General features: G+C 35.8%; 1 protein-coding gene and 7 non-coding genes across 8 annotated transcripts; 1 reads left to right on the forward strand and 7 right to left on the reverse strand.

The window, feature by feature from the left end:
- The first annotated feature begins 1,478 nt into the window (after nt 1–1,478).
- On the forward strand, nt 1,479–5,563 carry LOC132627746 (growth-regulating factor 1-like). Its single transcript, XM_060343309.1, has 4 exons — nt 1,479–2,191; nt 2,822–3,043; nt 3,938–4,292; nt 4,619–5,563. Exons 1-4 carry the CDS (start codon nt 1,894–1,896, stop codon nt 5,409–5,411), a joined length of 1,668 nt encoding a protein of 555 aa, XP_060199292.1. The 5' UTR covers nt 1,479–1,893; the 3' UTR covers nt 5,412–5,563.
- Nucleotides 5,564–19,109: 13,546 nt separating this feature from the next.
- LOC132629667 (small nucleolar RNA snoR8a) lies at nt 19,110–19,199 on the reverse strand. The gene has a single exon (XR_009578426.1). It is a non-coding gene; the product is annotated as a small nucleolar RNA snoR8a (small nucleolar RNA).
- A 944-nt stretch (nt 19,200–20,143) lies between these two features.
- LOC132629632 (small nucleolar RNA Z196/R39/R59 family) lies at nt 20,144–20,230 on the reverse strand. Its single transcript, XR_009578393.1, has one exon. It is a non-coding gene; the product is annotated as a small nucleolar RNA Z196/R39/R59 family (small nucleolar RNA).
- Nucleotides 20,231–20,486: 256 nt separating this feature from the next.
- On the reverse strand, nt 20,487–20,569 carry LOC132629670 (small nucleolar RNA U31b). The gene has a single exon (XR_009578429.1). It is a non-coding gene; the product is annotated as a small nucleolar RNA U31b (small nucleolar RNA).
- Nucleotides 20,570–21,349: 780 nt separating this feature from the next.
- On the reverse strand, nt 21,350–21,507 carry LOC132629674 (small nucleolar RNA snoR136). Its single transcript, XR_009578432.1, has one exon. It is a non-coding gene; the product is annotated as a small nucleolar RNA snoR136 (small nucleolar RNA).
- Nucleotides 21,508–21,638: 131 nt separating this feature from the next.
- On the reverse strand, nt 21,639–21,723 carry LOC132629511 (small nucleolar RNA SNORD25). Its single transcript, XR_009578283.1, has one exon. It is a non-coding gene; the product is annotated as a small nucleolar RNA SNORD25 (small nucleolar RNA).
- A 132-nt stretch (nt 21,724–21,855) lies between these two features.
- On the reverse strand, nt 21,856–21,941 carry LOC132629668 (small nucleolar RNA snoR8a). Its single transcript, XR_009578427.1, has one exon. It is a non-coding gene; the product is annotated as a small nucleolar RNA snoR8a (small nucleolar RNA).
- A 379-nt stretch (nt 21,942–22,320) lies between these two features.
- LOC132629669 (small nucleolar RNA snoR8a) lies at nt 22,321–22,406 on the reverse strand. Its single transcript, XR_009578428.1, has one exon. It is a non-coding gene; the product is annotated as a small nucleolar RNA snoR8a (small nucleolar RNA).
- Between the last annotated feature and the right edge of the window lie 286 nt (nt 22,407–22,692).

Below are 22,692 nucleotides of genomic sequence, written 5' to 3' on the forward strand. Positions count from 1 at the left end.
TTTAGCATATAGTGAGAGGGCACGCGTGGGGTATAGGTGCGTAGGAAAGAAAGAAAGAAACGAGAGGGGTTGAGAGTAGGACAAAGTAAAGAAAGTAAATATATAGAGAGATTTATTGTATAGATATATATAGTGATGTCGTCACGTGGTAGTGCATCTTTTGTTCATGCAGCCCACCACCCCAATGGCTTCGCTTTCTATACTTAATATAGATTTTGTATTATAGAGAGAGAAAAGAGTACCACACTATGAAACCACCAGCCGACTTTGCAAGGAACCCACCCCAACCAAGCACTTACCAAAATAATTAGTGTTTCGTATTTATATTATATTAAATATTTAACTAAAAATTAAAACATAAATATATATATCACTTACACTTTAAACATAAATCTCAAGGATTGACTGAATTAATTAGGTGAGTGATTTCTAGGAGACCCGAAATTGATTCTCCTCACCGAGCAACCTTCTCAATCAGATCTCGTCGCTCTAGGATTGCCTAGGGCAGTTTACACTCCTGTGTGATTTGTGAGTTATTACACAGTGAGTTGATTACCCAGTACGTACTCGTAGAATAGCGGTTACAGATTTACCTGGGGTTAAAAAAAAAAACTTTAGACGCCAACCAAATTTTTATGACTTCTATTTTTTTGGTTGAAAAAACTAAGTGCCACGACATTAAAAAGTGTCTGGATATATTATTTTTCGGTTTGAGTAACTTGGTGAGTGAAATGGTAAGAAATGAGTGATTTTCTTTGATATAAAAAATATTTTTGTCTACCAATTATTCACATACCCGGAGTTGCTTTCATTAAATAAAAAGGAAGAAAAAAGAAAAAGAAAGAGCTCTTTCCTGCCTTAGGCCACTTCCCCTAGAAATATCTTGATAAGTCATATGCCCAAAACCAGTCTAACAATAGTTCATAACGGGTATAAGTGTAGATGAATCATTTTACAACCCTACGAATAAAGTGAGTACAGTATATGATTATTATCATCAAGAATATGGTGAAATAAATTAGATTTTTGTAACCTTTAATTAGAGGTTACGAATTAAAATTTAGGTTGCTATTTGTGTTAAGATGATATTCCGCTTAAATAAGCCACTATATGGCGAGACCTTTAAGTTACAAGTTCAAGTCGTGGGAGCAGCCACTAATGTTTGTATTAGAATAGATTGTCTACATCACACTCTTAAAGTGCGGTCCTTCTCGAATTCTGCTAACGCGAGATGCTTCGTGTATTGAATTGTTTTTTTTTTTAAATCTAAATAAGTGAATCAGTGAATTTTAAATAGCAAATGATTAAAAATTGGAAAAAAAGAAAGAAGCAATGTCATTACTCTTTCTTTTCCCCCTCTTTTTATCTTCTAAGAAAACAAAACCTTGAAATAAAGAACCACCCCAAGGGATTAGGCGGTTTTATGTCCAAGATATAAACGGTATTTAGGCACTTCTCCTACAGGTATTTTTCTTCTGCCTTTGCCTATACCTTTACCTTTGCCCTTACCCTTCTCTCTCTCTCTCTCCAATTATGTTTTCCTTTCACAAAAACATTAACTCCTAAACTAGAAAACCAGTGGATATTTCTTTTTTGAGGTCTGCTTAACTACACATATAGCTCATCCTATATAGCTCCCCTATTCTGCTATACAAATTCCCAACACTTGCCACAACTCCCCAAAAAACACACTAACATATTTTAAAATAAAGTAAATAAAAAAAAAAAAAAACACCAACTCTTTTAAAAGATGACCCTTTGTCCTCCAACAACAACAAATCAAGTTCCCTCTGTCTGTTTCTTTGAGTTTCTTTCTATCAAGTGACACCCCACAAACACTCCATTTTTTCCTCACATTTGTGTAACTATTAGTTTGGTTTATCTTGTTGTTGGATGGATTTTGGTGTCATGGATAGTGGTGGTGGGGTGAATATTTGTTCAGACAATACTAGTTATATGTTTGTCGAGACAAAGCAAAAGTTGTACGGATCTAGTGGATTTCACAAACATGAAAGGTCTGAAGATGAATGGAACAAGGACACTAAATTAGCTAGAACAACTAGTCCTAATTTGCTCATGAGATCTAATGACAGCCACCAAATGCTTAGCTTTTCTACACCAAATTCTCAGAATGTGACAATGCCTTATTATTATCAACACCCTTCAAATGCTTTTGGTAGGAACTCTGCAGGTACAACACTAAATTGTTTTACTTGAAGAAAAGATAATAAAGGTCCCAACTTTGTTTTTGCTTGTGGATGTGTCTATGACTAAGTTTCTTGTTTTGAAATCAAGATTAGTTTTTGGGTGCTGGAATTATTCTATGTTTATCTTTATCTGCTTGTTGGTCTTTTATAAACTGCTGGATTTTAAGTAGCAATGCATAGTTTTTTGTTTCCAAGCACAGTTAAGGGAGTCTTTTTATGTAAGCATGTGCTACTGTTCTTTTTTTTTTCTCCATTTTTTCATTTTGTTGCCACCCACCAATTGAAAAGAGAAAAAAGATGGCATCTTTTTGTTTCTTGGTTCCTATCTTTACCATTTCTGGTAATAAGTTTGTGGCAATGTTGATTTTTTCAAAGGCATAATCAGATGTAAGGCCTTAAAGAGTTGGGGATATTTCCGTATTTCATTGATGTGTTTCCTTGGTATTGCAAATGTTGTGTACCCCCCTTAAATGTTCTTAGGTATCCTGTCATGCATCTTTCAACAGACTATTTTTCTTCTTTCACATTTGTTGAGCAGACAAGATAGCCATATTGAAATTCTTTATTCTTTTAACCAATTTTTAGCCTTAAAGTTGTGATCTTTTCTTGCTCAGGTTGTGGCAGTGGAGCTTTGAATGCTGGAAACATGCATGGGCTAATAGCAGGGGTAAAAGGGCCATTTACTCCATCACAATGGATGGAGTTGGAACACCAGGCCTTGATCTACAAGTACATAGTTGCAAATGTACCAATACCTCCTTATCTCCTTAACCCCATCAGAAAAGCTCTTGAATCTGCTGGCTTCTCAACTTTTGCTGGCCTTAGACCCAATGTTTGTAAGTCTTTGTTTTTACTTCTTACCATCTTGCTGTATAAATTTTAAAAAATAATTAGGATGCAACTTTTCCCTATTTGTACCTGAAATGTGAGATCTACACAAAAAATTGAAGAGATGTACCTAAATTTGGTAAATCTATGGCTCAGGAAGTATCCCAAGTGATCATACCTACCATAGTCATTATTTTTTGTTCCTTATTGTGAAGTGATGGAATAAAAGTATTGTTCATATATATGCTGCCCCTTGAGGAAATTTTCTGCCTATCTGCAGGAAATTAAGTGGTGTTTTTCCTTTTCATTTTGTTTCAAAATAAGTGGTGTTTTACGTAATTAAGAAGGTATTAATTGTTTTCTTCCAAATTTACCCCTATTTAGATAAGTGAGTTATATGTAACTGGAAAACTATATTGAATAGGTACTATAGGGTAAGTTAGTAAAAACACTTCTTACTTTGTATGAGTGAGTAAATTGCTTACGGATGTTTTAAGCTAAAAACACCACTTAAATGTGGACCAGAGGGAGTAACACTTGGAGAGCTTAATTGTTTTTTGGTATATTTGAGTATATCTCTTTTAGAGTAGCGTCCTTTGATTCTTGCTACTATATGTTGTTTTTTGTACTGCGACTATCTTATTTATCTCTTCTTTTTCTCAGACTGCTTTATCCGGGCTTTTTCGCTTTCGTTAGTTGCATTTTCATGTTGCTTTGTGCTATTTGTAATTATCTGACCTTTTCTCGTCATGTTTTCTCTTGAGCCGAGGGTCTTTCGGAAACAGCCTCCCTATCTTCCGAGATAGGGATAAGGTCACATTGTGGGATTTCACTGGGTATGTTGTTTTTGTATCTCTTTTAGAGTAGTAGATGATCTGTGTTGTGGTATTATCTTTTGGCAGTGGGATGGGGTGGTTTCCATCTAGGATTCTCCCACAGCAATGATCCCGAACCAGGAAGGTGTAGGAGAACAGATGGGAAGAAATGGCGGTGCTCAAGAGATGCAGTTGCCGATCAAAAGTACTGTGAGCGACACATGAACAGAGGCCGCCATCGTTCAAGAAAGCCTGTGGAAGGACAAACTGCCAATTCCGCCTCCGGTGCTACTACTTCCGCCAAGCCGATGTCTTCCTCAGCATCAGCAGCTTTGGCTTCCGGAAGCGCTGCTGCATCCAACAGTCTCTCACATCACAACCAACTCTGCAACTTGCAGCCTGCTGCAACTAATCCCTCCTCGACATCCACTTATCTAGAGAGGTACATTACAAGAGTCTCTGTCAAAGCTCAAGCTGTCATCTGTATCATTTTCTGATTATCAAGATGAATTTAACACCAAACTGTAGTTTTATAATATACATTACTGTATAGCGTTTGTATATTTTGGCTAGTGACAATAATTAATTTTGGCCAACTGGCCAAAAATGACCCCCCCCCCCCCCCCCCCCCTTTTTGGGTCTAAATGCTAGTAAGATTTATTGATTTTTAGAGCCAAGAAAGAGTGTGAGTTTGTTCTTTCGATGCTTTATTTATGACTACTGTTCTTTCAAGAAATTTCATTATCTAATTCCAATCTTCACTGGCAGGAGTTATACGGCTAAGGGAAATTTTGGTGAAAGGTACTCGGATACAAAAGGCCCTATAATTGTTTCACCAAGTGTAAAAGAGAGTCAATATTCAATTCAGAAGGAGCAGAATCTTTATGGAGTAACCTCCAGTTTCGGATTAGTTTGTGCTGACTCTTTGATCAATCCACTGAATAAAATCTCTTCAATAGTGAACTGCCGTAGCTATGGCAATTCAGATGATATAAGTGATCAAGAAAAAAATAAATCACAGCATCATCCACTCCGACAGTTCATGGACGATTGGCCTAAAAACCAATCTGATCAATCCAATGTTTCATGGCCCGGCATTGATTTGCAGTCAGATCCTACTCAGCTCTCCATTTCTATCCCTGTAGTCAACACTTCAGACTTCATGTCTTCCACTTCCTCTCCTACAAATGACAAACTCACGGCCTCACCACACGGGCCCACACGTGAGCACGAAGCAACTCAAATGGGACTAGGCATTGGTACCAGAAGTTGGATTCCTATAAGTTGGGAATCTTCAATGGGTGGACCCCTTGGGGAGGTCTTGCATAGCAGCAGCTCGGGTGATTGCAAGAACAAGTCATCAGCTCTTAATCTCATGACTTACGGTTGGGATAGGAGCCCGACCGGGGTCTTACAAAAGAACTCGTTCCGTTCCCTTTCCAACAGCAGTGCTGGAAGTAGTCCTAGAGCAGAAAACAGTAAGACAACGAACGAAGGCTCCAGTCTTTGTAATGGCCTTCTTGGAACAACTCTTATGAATCCAACCCTGCCTGCCATGTAATATGTATTAAACTAGGATATGCTATTTTGTGTAATTCTACAAGTGAGCTCCTTCCCTTTTTCCCCCTTATGCTCGCACCCCCTTGCCAAATCTTAGTGTACTGAAGATATTAAATGACCAAGTGTGCCTGTTAAGATTTGTTCATTTGTTTACTTGTGTAATATTTTCAGCCAATGCTCAATTTTCAGTTCTATAAATCAACACAAGTGGCTAATGATTTTCAAGAAATTGGCTTTTATCAACATGTGCTGTTGTCTGGCTGATCAAGTTTTGTCAATCAACCAAAGCATTTTTTTTCTTACAAGTTGGTAGGAAGCATGTTGGTCGGTGAATTGTTGCAATTGATAAGATATCCAGCTTCATGGTGGGCTTTTAACGGATCTTCCTTTATTTTTAATTTTCACTTTTCCTTAGCTTGAGTTTTCTTTTGCCTATTACAAACAAATGAAGATGTCCATTTGGTTGAGACAGAATCTAGAGTATTTATTTCATGGATGATACATCAGTTTCAATCACTTTCTGTTGGACCAACTTACACTTATTCCAGCCTGGTTTAAATAATTTTTCTTTACGTTTGAGCTTCTTTTTCTTGCTTTTGGTACTTTGTGGCCCATGGTACGGCCTCCAAATTGAATTTCGAGTGGGTTGCCTCCATGAATTATTATTAGTGCATTTGAAGTTTCATGCCTTTTTGATGATAGCCAAGAAATGTTTCCAAAAAGATTGGCATTCGGAATAGTGTAGATATTTTTAGGTTAGTTTCTATTATTGTCATTTCTCCTCTTTTTCAAGAGCTCAGTTAGATAAGGAAATTAAAAATGAATCTCCTTGTTAGCTAAGATTTGAAATTTATGGGTTCTAACTTTTTAGTCTTTTAATGCTTTTGTTCTACATTAATTACTAGAACACAACGAAAGTCTCGAGGCAAACAAAGATTTATCCCAAAGTTACTAGTTCAGCCATCAGCCATACCTACAAGGTATGCAGGGTCAAGCTCATGTTTATTCCAATTTTTGGTTTACCCGATATTGCCCCATTTGCGTGGGTGTTAGTTGCTACATCCGTTGGGAATTAAATTAGACCACCTTATATCGTCTAGAACAATGCTCACTACATGAGCTAGCTCTCAGAATTAAGTACCAATATCCATTTCTTTATCAAGCTAGCACCAATAGAGTTGTCAACCGCTAACCGTTAGCAGTCTATACTTCATTTGTTTGTTACATATTTACTTTTTATTATTGTGTACTATAGTTATTGTTTGATCTGCATTATTACTATTGTTATTGCTATTAAGTAGGAGTAATATTTTACTTTATCAGGGTTGTCTTTCCCTCTCAGACATGAACAGCTTTATCATAGAAATTCTGTACCAAAACAAGTATCCTATTATAGATAAATAATTTAGGAATTCTCAGGGCATTTCTACAATTTACTGGGCTTAAAACCGTGCCTCAGATGCAAGTTACTTAAACTCATATAACATGAATCCTATGTATCCAAAAACTATTTCTCGTACTTGACAGTTGACACCGGCTATGCTCTGCTAGTCACAAGGACAAAGTCCCAACTAGGAGCCAGGCACTTTTGTAACCCAAAAATTTTTTTTAGAACCAAACTAATCCATTAAAAAAAAAAGAATCAAACTAGGCTTCACGCACAGATTATGTGCATGAAAGGGCCAAAGTGTGCATTTATATTTTGGCCCTTTCACGCATAGAATTTGTGCGTGAAACCCTTCCCTAAAAACCCCCGACCCAACACATGCATTCTCTTCTCTTTCATTTCCTCCATCTTCACCCTTTCAACACACTTTTGCACTTCCAAAAACATGTCTCAAAGTTTTGAAACTTCAATGTTTGCTATACAATCCGATATTTGCGAATGCAGTTATTACTGTAAACTAAAAACATCAAAGACCCAAGATAATCCGGGTCGCTGTTTTTGGCGTTGTAAAGTGTCCGAAGTAAGTGTTTTTACATTTTTTTTAGTGTTTTTTTTCTTCACGTTATCCATATATTTTACTTTAAAAAACTGATTTTCTTGTAATGTTTATAGGATATGGGCGGTTGCAAACACTTTCGGTGGGAAGATAGCATTCACGTGGATAAAACGGTGGCAGCGAAGTTTAAAAATCCACTTTTTGATAGCGATACCGCGACTTCACGTATCTCTAGAGATACCGCTAAGTTGGACTCGCAATTTAAGCTTGTGGAAGCTGAAGAAAAAATTGAACGTTTGGAGGTCTTACTCACCGATTCTGAAAAAAATGAATTTTGCGGAAGGCTAAACTTAGAGAGGCTCAACACGAGAAAATAGCTTTGAAAGAAAAATTTAAATTGTGGAAGATTATTTATGCTATCTTATTGTTGTTCATTATTTATATGTATTTTGTTTATTAAGTTTAATATTTCTATGGATTATGTTTTTTACTAGTTGTACCTTTTCCCCTATAATGTAATCCGCACTTTTTATGTACTAATTTATTTGTGTTTCTTTGTGAAATTTTCAATTAATAATAGACTTTAACAATAAACTTTGAAAAATTAAAAACATGTCAAACTAATTCAAATTTATGACTTCATCATAAAATAAAAATACAAATTAACAGCCTTAATTCGAAACTTAAATGACCCATAATCTAAGACAATGAGCCTAAATAGACCCTAAGCGTCATCAGAATAGAATTCCTCAGAACGATATTGGCGGTCTCTTAACACACATTTTTTTTTCCAGGAGATGTTAGTTCTCTACCGGTTGATGATGCTTGTTCTTCGGCCAACTTTAGCATGTAAAATCTACAATGTCTTGCCATCATTCTGTTGTTTTCTTTTCTAATCCTTTGTACGGCAAGCTCCCAAGTTGCTGGACCTACTCGAGGCATGATTATTGAGTACCTTGTTGGGATTGGAGCGTTTAGATTTTCAAAGTCACGAACAAGACGTGCTGATTCGGCAATCCGATGTGACCATTCTCGGCGTAAACCGCAATAATATTCTCGCGAATCTGAATATTTCACACTGTAGAAATCATCATTACGTTGTACACGAAGGTGCGGATTTAGCTCGTCTAGTTTGAAATCACTGATATCACTCGAAAAACTGCTATGATTTGAACTCTCATCATCACTGCTATTTGGTTCTTTTGGAAGGAGTAAAGACCAAGCTGAGTTTCTACTACTCGACATTGAATATGGTGTAGTCTAATAACAAAAGAAAGGACTACTTATATAGTTGAAAGCTCCCAAGTACCCTCGGGGGGTGAGGGGTGGGAGTGGGGGGGGGTTATGACCCTACCTACTTACCTTATTATAAGAAAAATATTAATCTTCATCGGACATTTCACAGTCCGAATCCCACTTGGATCTAAATCTTGTGCTACCATATATACCATATTCTACCCTATGGTAACGTATTTGCATCCGATTGTTCTCTTCGCAAAAACGATTAAGAGCAAAATTAAACTCTTGTGGAGTTCCGCGAGGCATTCACATAGCACGTTTTTTTGGGCGTTTAAGCCCTGTTGAAGCTAACTTTTGCTCCAGTGCTTCAGCCTCCCTAACACGCCAATTCCACTCCTCTCTCATTGTTTTATTGTATTCTTGATTGAATCTTGTTAGGGTTATTTGAATAATGAAAATCATCATCATCTAGTTCCCATGTCCTACCCATTGCTTCAAATATTTTTGCTGGGGTAAAACATGTAATAGAATCAAGATTTCCAAATTGGTTGTAGAATGTCATGATAATTCGTTTTAAAGTGAATACTAGTTTTTTGTCAATCATGTTATATACAGTACTGCATTTTTTGACCGTTTATTTGAATTAAATTCATATTACGCAATGTTCTTATGCGAAATAGGACATGATTTGACAACACATCATGCATGCCAATTTCAGCCTTTTTATGACACGTAAAGGACCGATTTGACAACACAATGCTGCATTTTTGACCGTTTATTTGAATTAAATTCATAATTTGACAACACATCATGCATGCCAATTTCATCTTTTTTATGACACCTAAAGGACCGATTTGACAATACAATGCTGCATTTTTTACCGTTTATTTGAATTAAATTCATATTACGCAATGTTCTTGTGCGCAATAAGACATGATTTGACAACACATCATGCATGCCAATTTCAGCTTTTTTATGACACCTAAAGGACAGATTTGACAATACAATGCTGCATTTTTTACCGTTTATTTGAATTAAATTCATAGTACGCAATGTTCTTGTGCGCATTAGGACATGATTTGACAACACATGCATGCCAATTTCAGCTTTTTTATGACACCTAAAGGACCGATTTGACAACACAATGTTGCATTTTTGACCGTTTATTTGAATTAAATTCATATTACGCAATGTTCTTGTGCGCAATAGGGGTGAATATGAATCTATTTAAGAAAAATGTTGGACGAGGTAAAAACTCATCCATTTCATAAGTTTAAGTCTCTTGAGTCATTCAAAAAAACCTATCTTAAGTCATACAAAAAATGGCTCAAGATATTCCACCAGTTAAGGTTTCAATACATTGGGATGGTATTATCCTTAATGACAATAGTACAGTTCGTTACAATAAAAGACCAAACGTTCATGTTAAATGTCCACTTGAAATGTCTTATGAATCACTAGTCACTACATATATGAAAAAATGAAGGTTAGTACAGATGAGTATAAAATCTCTATAACAGACAGATATTCACAATTAGTTTCCAATGGTATAGTGCTTTATGGTAGGCATTATATCAATGATGATGATTCTTTAAGGGATTATTTGAATACGCCAGAAGAATTAAAATATTTAGTCGCTCTTAATGTTCTGGAGATGTATGTTGAAAAGATACACAGAGGGGTCCCGCAAGAACAGCCCAGTCAAGCTAACACGTATGGAGATTTTAGTTTTTACGGGGGTATTTTGAGTGGCCAGGTGCCACTGGAAAATCTTACCCAACAATTAAATCAAACTTGGTAAATATGCATTCTTATATTATTATTTTGTCGAGTAGCACGTGTTTATTGTATGTATTGGTAAATAACCATTTTTAAATCTTTGTAGGGGTTATAGATCTGATACGAGTAATATTGGACAGTCATCTCAATTTAGTGGAGCAACTAATTATTATCAGAACTCTTAGTTCAATGGAAATGATTATTACAATAATTCTCAGTTTAGTGGAGCTGATTATTACAATAATTCTCATTTCAGTGGAGCTGATTATTATAATAATTCCCAGTTCGGTGCAGCTGATTATTATCAAAACTAGCCAGTGGTACCAACTGTGGATGAAAGGCAGTCCTCTCAGTTTGATGGAGTTGATCATTCTCCACGCCATGCTCATAATCAATATGCGTAGGTTCATCACCTAGATGCTAAATAATTAATATATATATATTTGTGAATTTGGAATTTAACATATGCTTTTTATCGTATAGGAGGAGGCCTTTCTTAGATGGAGCTGATTGTCCAAGTTATGTGGATACATTAGAGGGTGATAGCGATGAACCAACTAATAATGCAGAGGTAAACGATGATGAAGATAGTGAAGGGGGTGAAGAAGATACGCATTGTAGTCCCCAAAAGCATCCAGAACCAACTCACCACCACGTACCACCTCCGATGACCAAAAACCCAATTCCTGACAGCTCAATGCAATGGCATTATGACTATATTCCATATCTTGACAGTCTCCAAGGTCATGAGGATGCATTTGTCTTCACAAGAGATGATTATCAAAGTCACCAAAAAACGTGAATTGAACAAAAAAATTCCATGACTGATGAATGCGTCATTGCAAAGGGAATGCAGTTCACATAAAAAAAAATGTTCCAACGGGTTGTCAGAATGTATTGTATAAAGGATATGAGGGAGTTTAAGGTTGATGACTCAAACAAATCGGTAAGGAGGCCGATTTGTAAGCGACACACCCAAGGCTGTCGGTGATTGCTTCGGGGAATTGCTAAGTCGGATGGTCTGTGGGAAATCACAAAATTTCACCCTAAGCACACTTATGATATGGGACAAAGTCGAGCAGATCATTTTAATCTAGATATATAAACCTGATTGCTCATGTGTTACTTAAACACATTGAGGAAACTCCAAGGTAATTTATCTGACTGTTTACATTATATATCTTATAGCAATTAAAATATCATTGTTAAATGTTGTTTGTTTAAACTTATTCAGGATGCCTATCAAAACTTATATTAGCATGCTCCACTCAAAATATGGTAAAATCATAAGTAAGACAAAGGGATTTCTCGGGCGTAGAAGTGCTTTTGAAATGATCATTGGAACTTGGGAATCCTCTTTTTAGGCGTTGTCGGGGTATATGGCGGCTCTACAACATGCTAATCTTGGCACTGTTGTACAGTGGAGGCTTTTAGAGGGCAGAATTTTTGACTTCGTCTTTTGGGCATTCAAACCAAGTATTGATGGTTTTGCTTACTGCCGGAATGTGATATCGATAGATGGGACCCATGTATATGGCCGATATGACATTAAGCTCCTAATTGCAGTAGGTATGGATGCCAATGGGTCAATATTCCCTCTTGTCGCCAACGAGAGCAACGAGACATGGGGGATGTTCTGGACTCATCTACAAACTCATGTTATTAAGGGTCGTCAGGGCATATGTGTCCTATCGGATCGTCATAAAGGCATATTGCACAATATGCGTACTCTGGAAGGGTGGCAGCCTCCACATGCTTACCATCGATATTGCTTAAGGCACTTAAAGGCTAATTTGCAAACAAAGTTTGGAAATGGCACTGTAAACAAATTGATGCGAGGGGCTGCGCTGCAGCATCAACAAAGAAAATGGGCTGCAAAAATGGAGCTGCTAAAGGAAGTGAGTGAAGAGGCATATGTTTAGTTGATGAAATTAGAAGTTGAAAAATGGACACTTTATGCTAATGGAGGAAGGAGATGAGACATGCTCACAACGAACAGCTCAGAGTCTTTCAATGGACTCCTCAAATCTACTCGAGGACTACCTATCACCGCAATGGTAAGACTAACTTTCAGGCAGGTCGTGGAGTGATTTGCGGATAGGACATGACAGGCAAGAGCTATATTAGCCGACGAGAGAACATGGATGCCAAAGCCCTATAAAAAGATGGAGCACCATAGAAGAAAGGCATAGGGTCACCAAATGACCGAGTATGACGTCGTTCAACGAGTGTATGAAGTTAGAACAGGTTATTACGACGGCAAAGGAGGAAACAAACATATCGTTATAGAGCGTACACAATCATGCACTTGTGGTAAATGGCAAACGTACCACATGCCATGTTCCCATGCAGTCGAGTGCTTTGAGAGAATGGCTAGAAATGTAACTGATTATGTGGCGGAGGAATATATGGTCGTAAAATACCTTAAAGCATATTCCGGCCAATTCCGTTCCCTTGGTTGACAAGCTTATTGGCCAGTCGCGCCGTTTTCTATGATTGCGAACAAGAACCATATCCGTAAATTGGGAAAAAACAAGCTAACCTGTTATCACAATCAAATGGATGTTAGCGAGGCAAGTGCTCGACATGTAAGCAATTTGGGCATGATAAGGGTTCATGTGGGCAAAACTCCCATGGTGGCAGCACATCTGGAAGTAAAAGAGTGTCTAGAACTTGATTTTTTTTTTTTTTAAGTCTATTGTAATTTAGTGATATATTTCGTTGCTAATGAAATGAAATAATTTTCAATTATTATGAACCTTTCGTCTTGAACCAAAAAAGTACTTTCATAGCTTTGGGAGTAAAACAAAAGAGATTAATAAAAACCATATGAAATATGACACTTAAACCTAAATATAACAAGTTTTCAAACGTACTTCAGAGCACTTTACAACCCCTAAAACGACGATCCAAATGTATATGTATACTTGATGAAATGAGCCGATATTATTGTACACTAAAAAAAATATTAAATTCTATATAAAATATTTATATTCCGGTGTTTTAAAACGTGACTAATCTTCGGTCAAAGTACGCAAAAAATCTTAATTTTGAGTTTAATTTTCAAAGAATAAAGGTTGAGGCAGGGGTTTAGGGACGGGTTTCACGCACATATTCTGTGCGTGAAAGAGCCATAATGTAAATGTACACTTTGGCCCTTTCACGAACAGAATCTGTGCGTGAAACCTAGTTTGATTTTTTTATTTTTTTTAATGGTTTAGTTTAGTCCAAATTTTTTTTTTTTAGATTACAAAGGTGCCGGACCCCCCCAACTGGACAAAACAAATACACGTTATCTTTTCAGCAATTATTTGAAATACCACAAACAGTACGTAGCCTCATAAAATAAGTATCTAGAATGCTCAAACAGTGCATAGCCTTCTGATATGAAAGCATAATAACAATGTATAAACAAAAAGCTTTACAACAATTCAACATTGATGGGCCATTTTCTAAAAATATGATGATAAAAGAGAAACGCAGCAGCATCAATAACTTTTACTCTTTTGGCTAGTCTGCAACAATAATGATTTGAAACACTAGGAAAAATCGCCTCTGGCAAAGAAGTAATCGTCCACGTCATCTTAGATGAAAATGTTCCAGGTAAACAAAGGTTCATAGAGATCTGCATAGATGAAATTATTTCACTAAACCAATTAAAACATTGTTATCTGTGCACCATCAGCAGCAAAATCTTGCATTAAGACAACATCAACCTCACTTGTCTAGAAATGTTGATAAAATATTGCTAGGTATCAACTTGACAATGAACATAAAGTTAATTAAAAATGCCTTGGGAAAAAAATCACGGAAATGCATCTGTTAGAAGTGCAACTCACTCATCATCATCTTTTGGTAAGAACATATGGTGAATTTCATACAGTATCATCCTTATTGGTTCAGCATTTGCCACGAAAAGAAAAAGCAGATATAGTTAGGGAAAAATATTATGTGAAATTTTAAGGAAAGGGGAGAAAAAATGTCTAAAGAGGGCGCAAAGTCTCAGATAAAAATATGAGGTCCCGATGTAGCTCGTATAGTCACCAAATGAACTATCGGGCAACGAAGAACAATTGTTTACCATTCCAGACATTCAACGATCAGCACCGCAATGAAAGTGGTAGACACCTGCCTTAAGTTTGGGTAAGCAATGTAAATAGCTATTACTGACCTTGGTAAGCTAGCAAAACAAATGTCCCCATTACCATGGCAATAATCTGGCAATGGATATTACGTTATTTAATAATGCATTGGGGATAAAAATCACTTAGTCGAGTATTTGTCTCGAAAAGAGACAATTATAGTCTTGTATTTGTCTTGAAAATATAGTTTCTATTTATCTCACACCTTAATGAAAGGGGAGAAAAAAATGCCTAAACAGAGAGCAAGGTCTCAGATAAAAATATGAGGTTCTGATGTAGCTCAAATAGTCACCAATTGAACTATCGGGCTACGAAGAACCTTTGTTTACTATTCCAGACTTTCAACGGTCTACACAACATTGACTGTGGTAGACACCTGCCTTAAGTCTGGATAGGCCATGTAAATAGCTATTACTGACCTTCGTACGCTATCCAAACAATTGCCTTGATTACCTTGGAAATTAGTGAAATATAACAAGGAAGGTTTCAATATTCTGAACCTTTGCATGAAAAAAATTACTCATTTAGGTAAATAATGCAAGAAGTTTCCTTAAAATCCCACATTAATTGCGGTACTTGGATGAAACAAGAAACAAGAGTCCCTAGATGCAATCAAAAAGTAGACGCATTGACATTAGCAGTCCAAAACCACTACTCTTTATGGGAAGAGAGAAGGCGAAATTAGGTCAGCAGGATTTGAACTCGTTAAATGCGGTTTAAATTGCGATCTCATGGCTAGCGGGTTGGCACACAAGATCTAGTACAAAAATCACCTTATTGTAACATATAAATCACAAAGAAATTATGAAATTCAAATGTTGATCTGCCAGGATGAAGTCATATTTCTTCTTAGATGACAACAAATTCACGACAAATTCTATCAGGAGTGATCAATATTTCACTCAATCAAGAAACATATTTCTAAGCATCTGCAAAACTTAGATCCCATAAGAGTGAATACTATAGTTAGAAACTCAATATATAGATGTAATGCTTTTCAATGCATCTATGCATAATAGCTAAAAAAAAGGGCAGCCCGGTGCACTAAGCTCCTACTATGCGCGGGGTCCGGGGAAGGGCCGGACCACAAGGATCTATTGTACACAGTCTTACCTTGCATTTCTGCAAGAGGCTGTTTCCACAGCTCGAACCCGTGACCTCCTGATCTATGCATAATAGCTAATGCTAGTATAATTAAGACACAAAGATAAAGCTATTGTTTCCCAAAAGTTCGGAGTCGCAAGTAAAAATTTCAGTGACAATTAGGGGTTTAACACCCAATCCATCTTGGGAGATGCAAAAAACAAGACAAAACAAAGTCACAAGGCAAAATATGGTCATATTCAAGAGTTGGCTTCATTATCAAAAGGAAAAAAGGTTTCAAATTGATCTCCTAGATTATAATTTAGTCATATAATATTTATATAGTAATCTTTAAGATAACAAGTTTTAAGTTGTTAATACAACTTTATCCAGCAACCTCCTTAATGTAAAGAAACAATCACACTTGATCTCTACTAAGAGTCTCTAGTATGTAACACTTCTGACTCAATCTGTTATATATTTAACGATAAGACAAACTCCACGGTTTTTTGTCAGTTTTCTTAAGGTTAAATACTTGCTAGATTTTTGGCAGGTACTTGAACAACAATGGCTAAGGTATATGCTTAATTTGTCTTTCACTGTGACAGCTCTTAAACCACCCTATTTCTCTATCATTATGGACTCAACTAAATAGTGAATAGCACAACTAAAAGTAAACTCTTAGACAGAGCAATTACAGCAAAAAAAACAAACTAATAACATATCATCAGTCATTGTTGTTCGAGTGCGTGTTTAAAATCATTTTTTGTTCCATTTGTAGCTTCTAACCTTAAAAGAACTAACAGAGAGTTGAAAAGTACTCTCAACCTATGCTTATCCTTAAAAATAAACCAAACTGACTTAATCACATGCATTACATATAGGTAAGACCCAGGCTCAATAAAACCTTGTATGTTGGTTTAACTTCCAACCTAGGAAAAAGAAAGTCCAAAAGTAGAACGAGGAAATGTTTTATAACCATAGCAACCCCAACCTTATTTTTCAAAATTTAGCAATGAAAATAAATTCAAAGCTAAAAAAAGCATCAGAAAAATCACACATTCAATCGGAAAAAACGAGAGAAATAGAGGTGATTCACCGGACAAATTTTAAAGCTTACAAATATGCAGCTACTTTTTGGCTTTTATATTAATACAACATTGTCGGGTAGTTTGTTTAATGGAAGGAAACAACTTCACAACCAAGCTTTTTACTACGGTACTTCAACACAAATAAAAGTAGAATCTGATACCACATTGTAGATCACAGACCGCTACAGCAGCAAAAAATGAACTAATACCTTTAATCATTGTTGTACAAGTGGGTGCTTCAAATCAGTTTTTGTTCTAAGTGTAGCTTCTGACCCTAAAAGAACCAACAGAGAATCCAAAAGTATTAACATATGTCTACCGTTAAAAGAAAAACAAACAAATGGAGTCATGTATTTATCTCGACCATAACTAAAGGGGAGGAAAAATGTCTAAACAGAGAACAAAGTCTCAGATAAAACATGAGGTTCTGATGTAGCTAGAATAGTCACCAAATAAACTATCGGGCAACGAAGAACCACTGTTTACTATTCCAGACAATCAAAGGTCAGCACAACAATGACTGTGGTAGACACGTGCCTTAAGTATGGATAAGTTATGTAAAGCTATTATCGACCTTGGTAAGCCTTCAAACAAATGTCTCGATTACCATGTCAATTAGTACTCTAGAGTCTAGATAAATTGCATAACTTGGATGAAACAAGAAGACAGTTCCTAGATGCAATCCCAAAGTAATGCAAGTAGATGCATAGTCATTAGCTAGCCCAAAAACTACCACTCTATTTCGGAAGAGTACACCAAATTAGGTTAGTAGGATTTAAATTCGTTAAATGCACACAAGATCTAGTCCAGTGATCATCTTATAGTAACATATACATGACAAATTCAAATGTTAACTTAACTTTACCAGATGAATGTAGTAAGGCTGTGCATATTTCGGGTTAGACCAATAACGAAAAGCTATAAGACTCTTTGACAACAATTGCTACAAGCTTACAACTATGTTCTTAATTTTTTTTCCCGCTGTGATAGCTTATCCAACCTGTTTCCCTATCGTTATGCACTCATTTAGATACCTAAAGACTCTGATACTGCACGTCATAAATCATACATAATTGTAATGTTCTGCTATTGTCGTTTAGTGGGTGCTTAAGGTCAAAGTGCAGCTTCCAAACCCTAAGTGGTCGTTTGGTAGGTAGCCAAAATTATCCCGAGTTTATAATCCCGGGACTAATTTATCACACCTTTTGGGATTATTTATAAAATAATCCCGAGATAAGCAGGATAAGGTGAGATATCCCACCCTTGGGATAATGCTTCATTTTGTACCGTGTTTGGTAGGAAGTACAAGTTTATCCCAGTATAAATTTATACCTCCTACCAAACACAATGTAAAAATTTAATGTTGGGATATCCCAACCTATACCATGCACCAAACGACAAAAGAACTAACACAGAATCCAACAGTTATAATTAAAATCTATGGCTAACCTTTAAAACATATGGAGTCACATGCATTATTTTATGGAGGTACGGCTAGAAACTCTCAATAATACGACGTATGTTCATGTTTCCTTCCACAATTGAAATATACTGCCTTAACTGTGAGGCATTAAAGTCCCCTACGGAGATATCATTTAACAATGTTGCATCATACCCGCAGATCAATACAGGTCTGTAGAACTCATAACGGTTAATCAACCCATCAATACTTTTTAGAAATTGATTACAAGATAAATATAGCTGCTCCAATGTACTCCAAACACAATGACAGAAGGGTTACGAAGGAGAAATACAAAAGAGCAACACACTTACTATTGCTTCAAGGGAACGAGTAGGTCAAAAATGGGATTATTTCTTGACAACCAGATTAAGAAGCTTCCAAATGACATCTTCAGACATGTTGATACTAAATATTTCCTTTTAAATTAGAAATTGAATTTGATTGCACTAGAACACTGAGATCTATTGTCCTGTCTTTATTGATGTTAAAGGTTTGTTCTTAAACTAATCTTATGGATAATAATGTAGTTTCCCAACGTCCAAATACACCACGAAAGGAACAACAAAGGACAGCGAGAGGAATAATCTTCTAGCTTCACTTGTAAAGTGACACACCACAATGTGTGACCCAAAGGATAATTAAGCAAAGCGTAACCTTAATAGAGACCTGTCGATACAGATGTTAAAATTATAGCGACAATCACATAAAGTATCAAAACGTGATCTAAAACCGAACAATATAAAATATTTACGGAATAAAACAAAAATGGAGTAATAGGAATTGTGTGGAAGAACTTAGTCCCTTAGATGTTCATTAAGAGTTGCGATCATTTTCGCAAATCAGAAAAGGATGTTCAAACAAAATTAACACAGTAACCCATTGTATATCAGTTGCTATTGCTTAAGCAACTCGGTATAGATAAAAATGACAAAGGAAAGACAAAAGACAGAAATGTAGGTGGTTGCTCATATTCTATGGATGTAAAAGAGTCTATCATGCCATGGCAACAGCATTCAGAACGAGGAATTGTTTTATACTCAGCGCAAACCCCAACCTTATATTTTCACAATTTAGCAAAGAAAATATACTGAAAACAAATTTTGAAAAAGCATCACAAGAATCACAAATTGAGTTATGAGGGAAGTTATTGGCTTATACAGACGACTTGTTAATACAACATTGTCCGGTAGTTTGCTTAATGGAGAAAACAATTTCACAAGCGAACTTTTACTAAATGTCTCTAGCCTACCTATCAATTTTTTACGATTAAAGGCTACTCAAGAGTGTTTTTTTATTACTATGATAGCACTTGAACAACACAAGTAAACGTAGAATCTGATACGTGTTGTAGATCATCAAGCCTAAGATGTCAAAGCAAGGCGACGTATTTCTAAACTAAATTATCATTAGCGCTGACATTAGCAACAAAATGGAGTATTTACGGACAAGATCAGCAATGAGAGCAAGGTCTCAAATAAAAATATGAGGTTCTGATGTAGCTCAAATAGTCACCAAATGAACTACCGGGCAACGAAGAACCACTGTTTAATATTGCTTCAAGGGAACGAGTTGGTCAAAAATGGGATTATTTCTTGCCAACCAGATTAAGAAGCTTTCGAATAACAACTTCAAAACACCTTGATAATGAGTATATCCTTTGAATTTAGCAACTCAATTTGACTGCTCTAAAACACTGATATCTATTGTCCTATCTTTGTTGATGTTAAAATTTTATTCTCCAAGGAACTGATGGGCACTGCTGAATACAGACCGACCATGATATTTGTTGACTACAAAGTCTTATGCTGAATTACCAATTGGAAAGAGAGCTTATTAGATAGTGAAGCCAACTGTGTCGCAAGACCTGTTCTAAAAGTTTGTTTTGTGCCCTCAAAATGAGACAACCAGCCACAATGGAGAGTCTGGGAATTAGATACCACGGGCAAATCAATCATTTTATAGCAGAGTTTTTTTTTAACTAATGAGCAAAAAGAAGCAATCTCAGCTGAAAGATGGTGAATATATTTAATGCTAATCACTGTAAAATCAGCTATATTGGGAAAGTTTCATCACTGATTGCATCACAGAATAAAAATCAATTACAGATAGAAGTTAACCCAACGTTGTTTCTTCTGAAAAGAAAAAGAATCTGAAGGAGGAAAAATTGTGATATGCAATAAGATCAGATAGCAGTGCATGTTTTTGAATTCATCACTGTTTCCTACAGAATAGGTGGACAAGTATCATCACAGAGGATTTTAATAAAACACAAAGAAATTTGAACAAGAATCTAAAAAATATACCCATCCATAGGAATTTTAACATTAATTGTTGAGAGAATCAGATATAATGAGTCAATCACTACTATTGCATCCAAATATAGGATGCAAGTCAGATGACAATAAAAAACCATCATTTTCCCTCTCAGAAAACATAACAAAATATAGAAAAATTGAAAAAGTAAATTAACAATGGGGATAAAAAGAAAAAGACATGGCTCTACCGGTAATGGCAAGGGAATTATCCATTTGTTCTATTGAAATTTCCTGTACTAATTTTTTATAAGGAAAACATACATATATTTTAGAAGATTTGCTGTATTCTTTGTACGCACACTGGCCTTAAACGTTTCTAATCAACGATGTCTCGACATAATGCTTGTCCTTTTTGTTTTATCAAGATATATAGTATAACTAAAAGAGTTATGTACCAAGACGAGGGAACCCAGACAAAGAAAGGAAACAAAATCTGGGCAGAAGTAAACCCTCAAATTGAAATAAATATATGCCCCCAGAACAAAGCCACAAGAAATCGATCCGTAGATCTCTACCCTTGTAGCTGAAAGAAGAGGCAATTTTATTACACCAAAAAAACACATTTTCTTAACTTATACAACCACATCTTTCGAAAATCTAAATCAGAACATAATATGGAGAAGAAAATCAATTTCGATGGAAATTTACCTACTGCTTTGCAACTAGTTTAAATTATTTAAATAAACTCAAGTCAACTTCCAACATTACCACGGCCATTGGCCAAATATACCCATACAAGCACATGCAATGTATCAATTTCCTAAACAATTTTCGTTATCAAGTTTCTATTACAAATCATCAAAACTATAATATTATAGCTCTGAGACTAGTACCTAAAAATTATCTTTTATCAGAAAAATTGATTCCACCTAATTTTATGGATAATAATGTAGTTCCCCAACGTCCAAATACACCACGAAAGGAGCAAAGGAATACACCACGAAAGGAGCAAAGGATAGCGAGAGGAGCAATCTTTCTAGCTTCACTTGTAAAGTGACACACCACAAAGTGTGACCCAAAATATAATTAATTAAGCAAAGCATAGCCTTAAGAGTATAAAAACTGTGGACACGCATGTTAAAATTATAGGGACCATATCATATAAAGGTATAAGAAAATTATTAAGGAATGCAAAAAAAAGGAGTAATTGGAAATGTGTGTTGGAAATGTGTGGAACAACTCAGTCCCTTAGATGTTCGTTAATTGTTGCGATCATTTTCGCAAATCATTACAGGTCTGTAGAGCTCATCAACGTTGATCCACACATTCCACATTCATTTAAAACCTCATAAAAAGATGTTCAAACTAAATTAACACACAGTAAGACATTGTGCATCAAAATGGGTCAATACATATGACAAAATATAGACAAATAACATAAAAAAGTAGGTGGTTGCTCATATTCTATGGGTGTAAAAGGGTCTGTCATGCTGTTAGCATTCAGTACGAGGAATTATTTTATAATCATCGCAACCGCAACCTTATTTGCAACGAAAAAACATTGAAAACCAATAAACGAAAAAAACAAAATGTGTACGTTTTTGTTCCAAATGTAGCTTTCTAACCCTAAGAGAATCAACAGATAATCCAAAAGTATTAAGGAGATAGAGTCACATTAAAGTCTTCTAACGAGATGTAATTTCTAAACTAAAATACAACCTAAGCTATGATCAAATTAGTGCCAAAGATGACATACAAAATAAAGCATTTACGAACAAGATCAACACTGATGCACCCAAAATTAAACTCCAAAAATTACACACAAGAACCTAATTGCAGATGAATTTCAACCAATAAAGCAAATGGGTATTGATAAATACGAAAAATAAAGGCAAAAACTAGAAAATGTAGTTATGGGTGCTCATATTCTATGGGTGTATAAAAGGGTCTGTCATGCCGTTAGCATTCAGTACGAGGAATTGTTTATAATCATAGCAACCCCAACCTTATTTTCTCACAATTTAGCAATGAAAGCAAATTAAACAAAAACAAAAAAAAAGTATCATAAAAATCACAAATTCAATGGAAAAAATGAGATCTTACAGAGTAAGCGGCGATTTATTGGATTTTATAGAGTGGTGAAGTAACGGCTTTACCAAAGACCCTGTAAAACCCTAGAGATATTGTATCATTGGGCCGTCTGATATTGGGCTTTTTAGGCCCGGTAAGTAAGTTTATGTTCTTTGGACAATTCGCAGGAATGAGCAATTTCGGCCTATTAAATTGGT

The sequence above is a fragment of the Lycium barbarum genome, chromosome 2 (genome assembly GCF_019175385.1).
Source record: "Lycium barbarum isolate Lr01 chromosome 2, ASM1917538v2, whole genome shotgun sequence".
Classification (NCBI taxonomy): domain Eukaryota; kingdom Viridiplantae; phylum Streptophyta; class Magnoliopsida; order Solanales; family Solanaceae; genus Lycium; species Lycium barbarum.

Bases quoted from the DNA above. Each gene is read 5' to 3' on its own strand.
- LOC132627746 (XM_060343309.1), top strand. From the start codon at position 1,894: ATGGATTTTGGTGTCATGGATAGTGGTGGTGGGGTGAATATTTGTTCA. The intron at 2,192-2,821 runs GTACAACACTAA...TTTCTTGCTCAG, and splicing joins TTTTGGTAGGAACTCTGCAG to GTTGTGGCAGTGGAGCTTTG. The intron at 4,293-4,618 runs GTACATTACAAG...CTTCACTGGCAG, and splicing joins ACATCCACTTATCTAGAGAG to GAGTTATACGGCTAAGGGAA.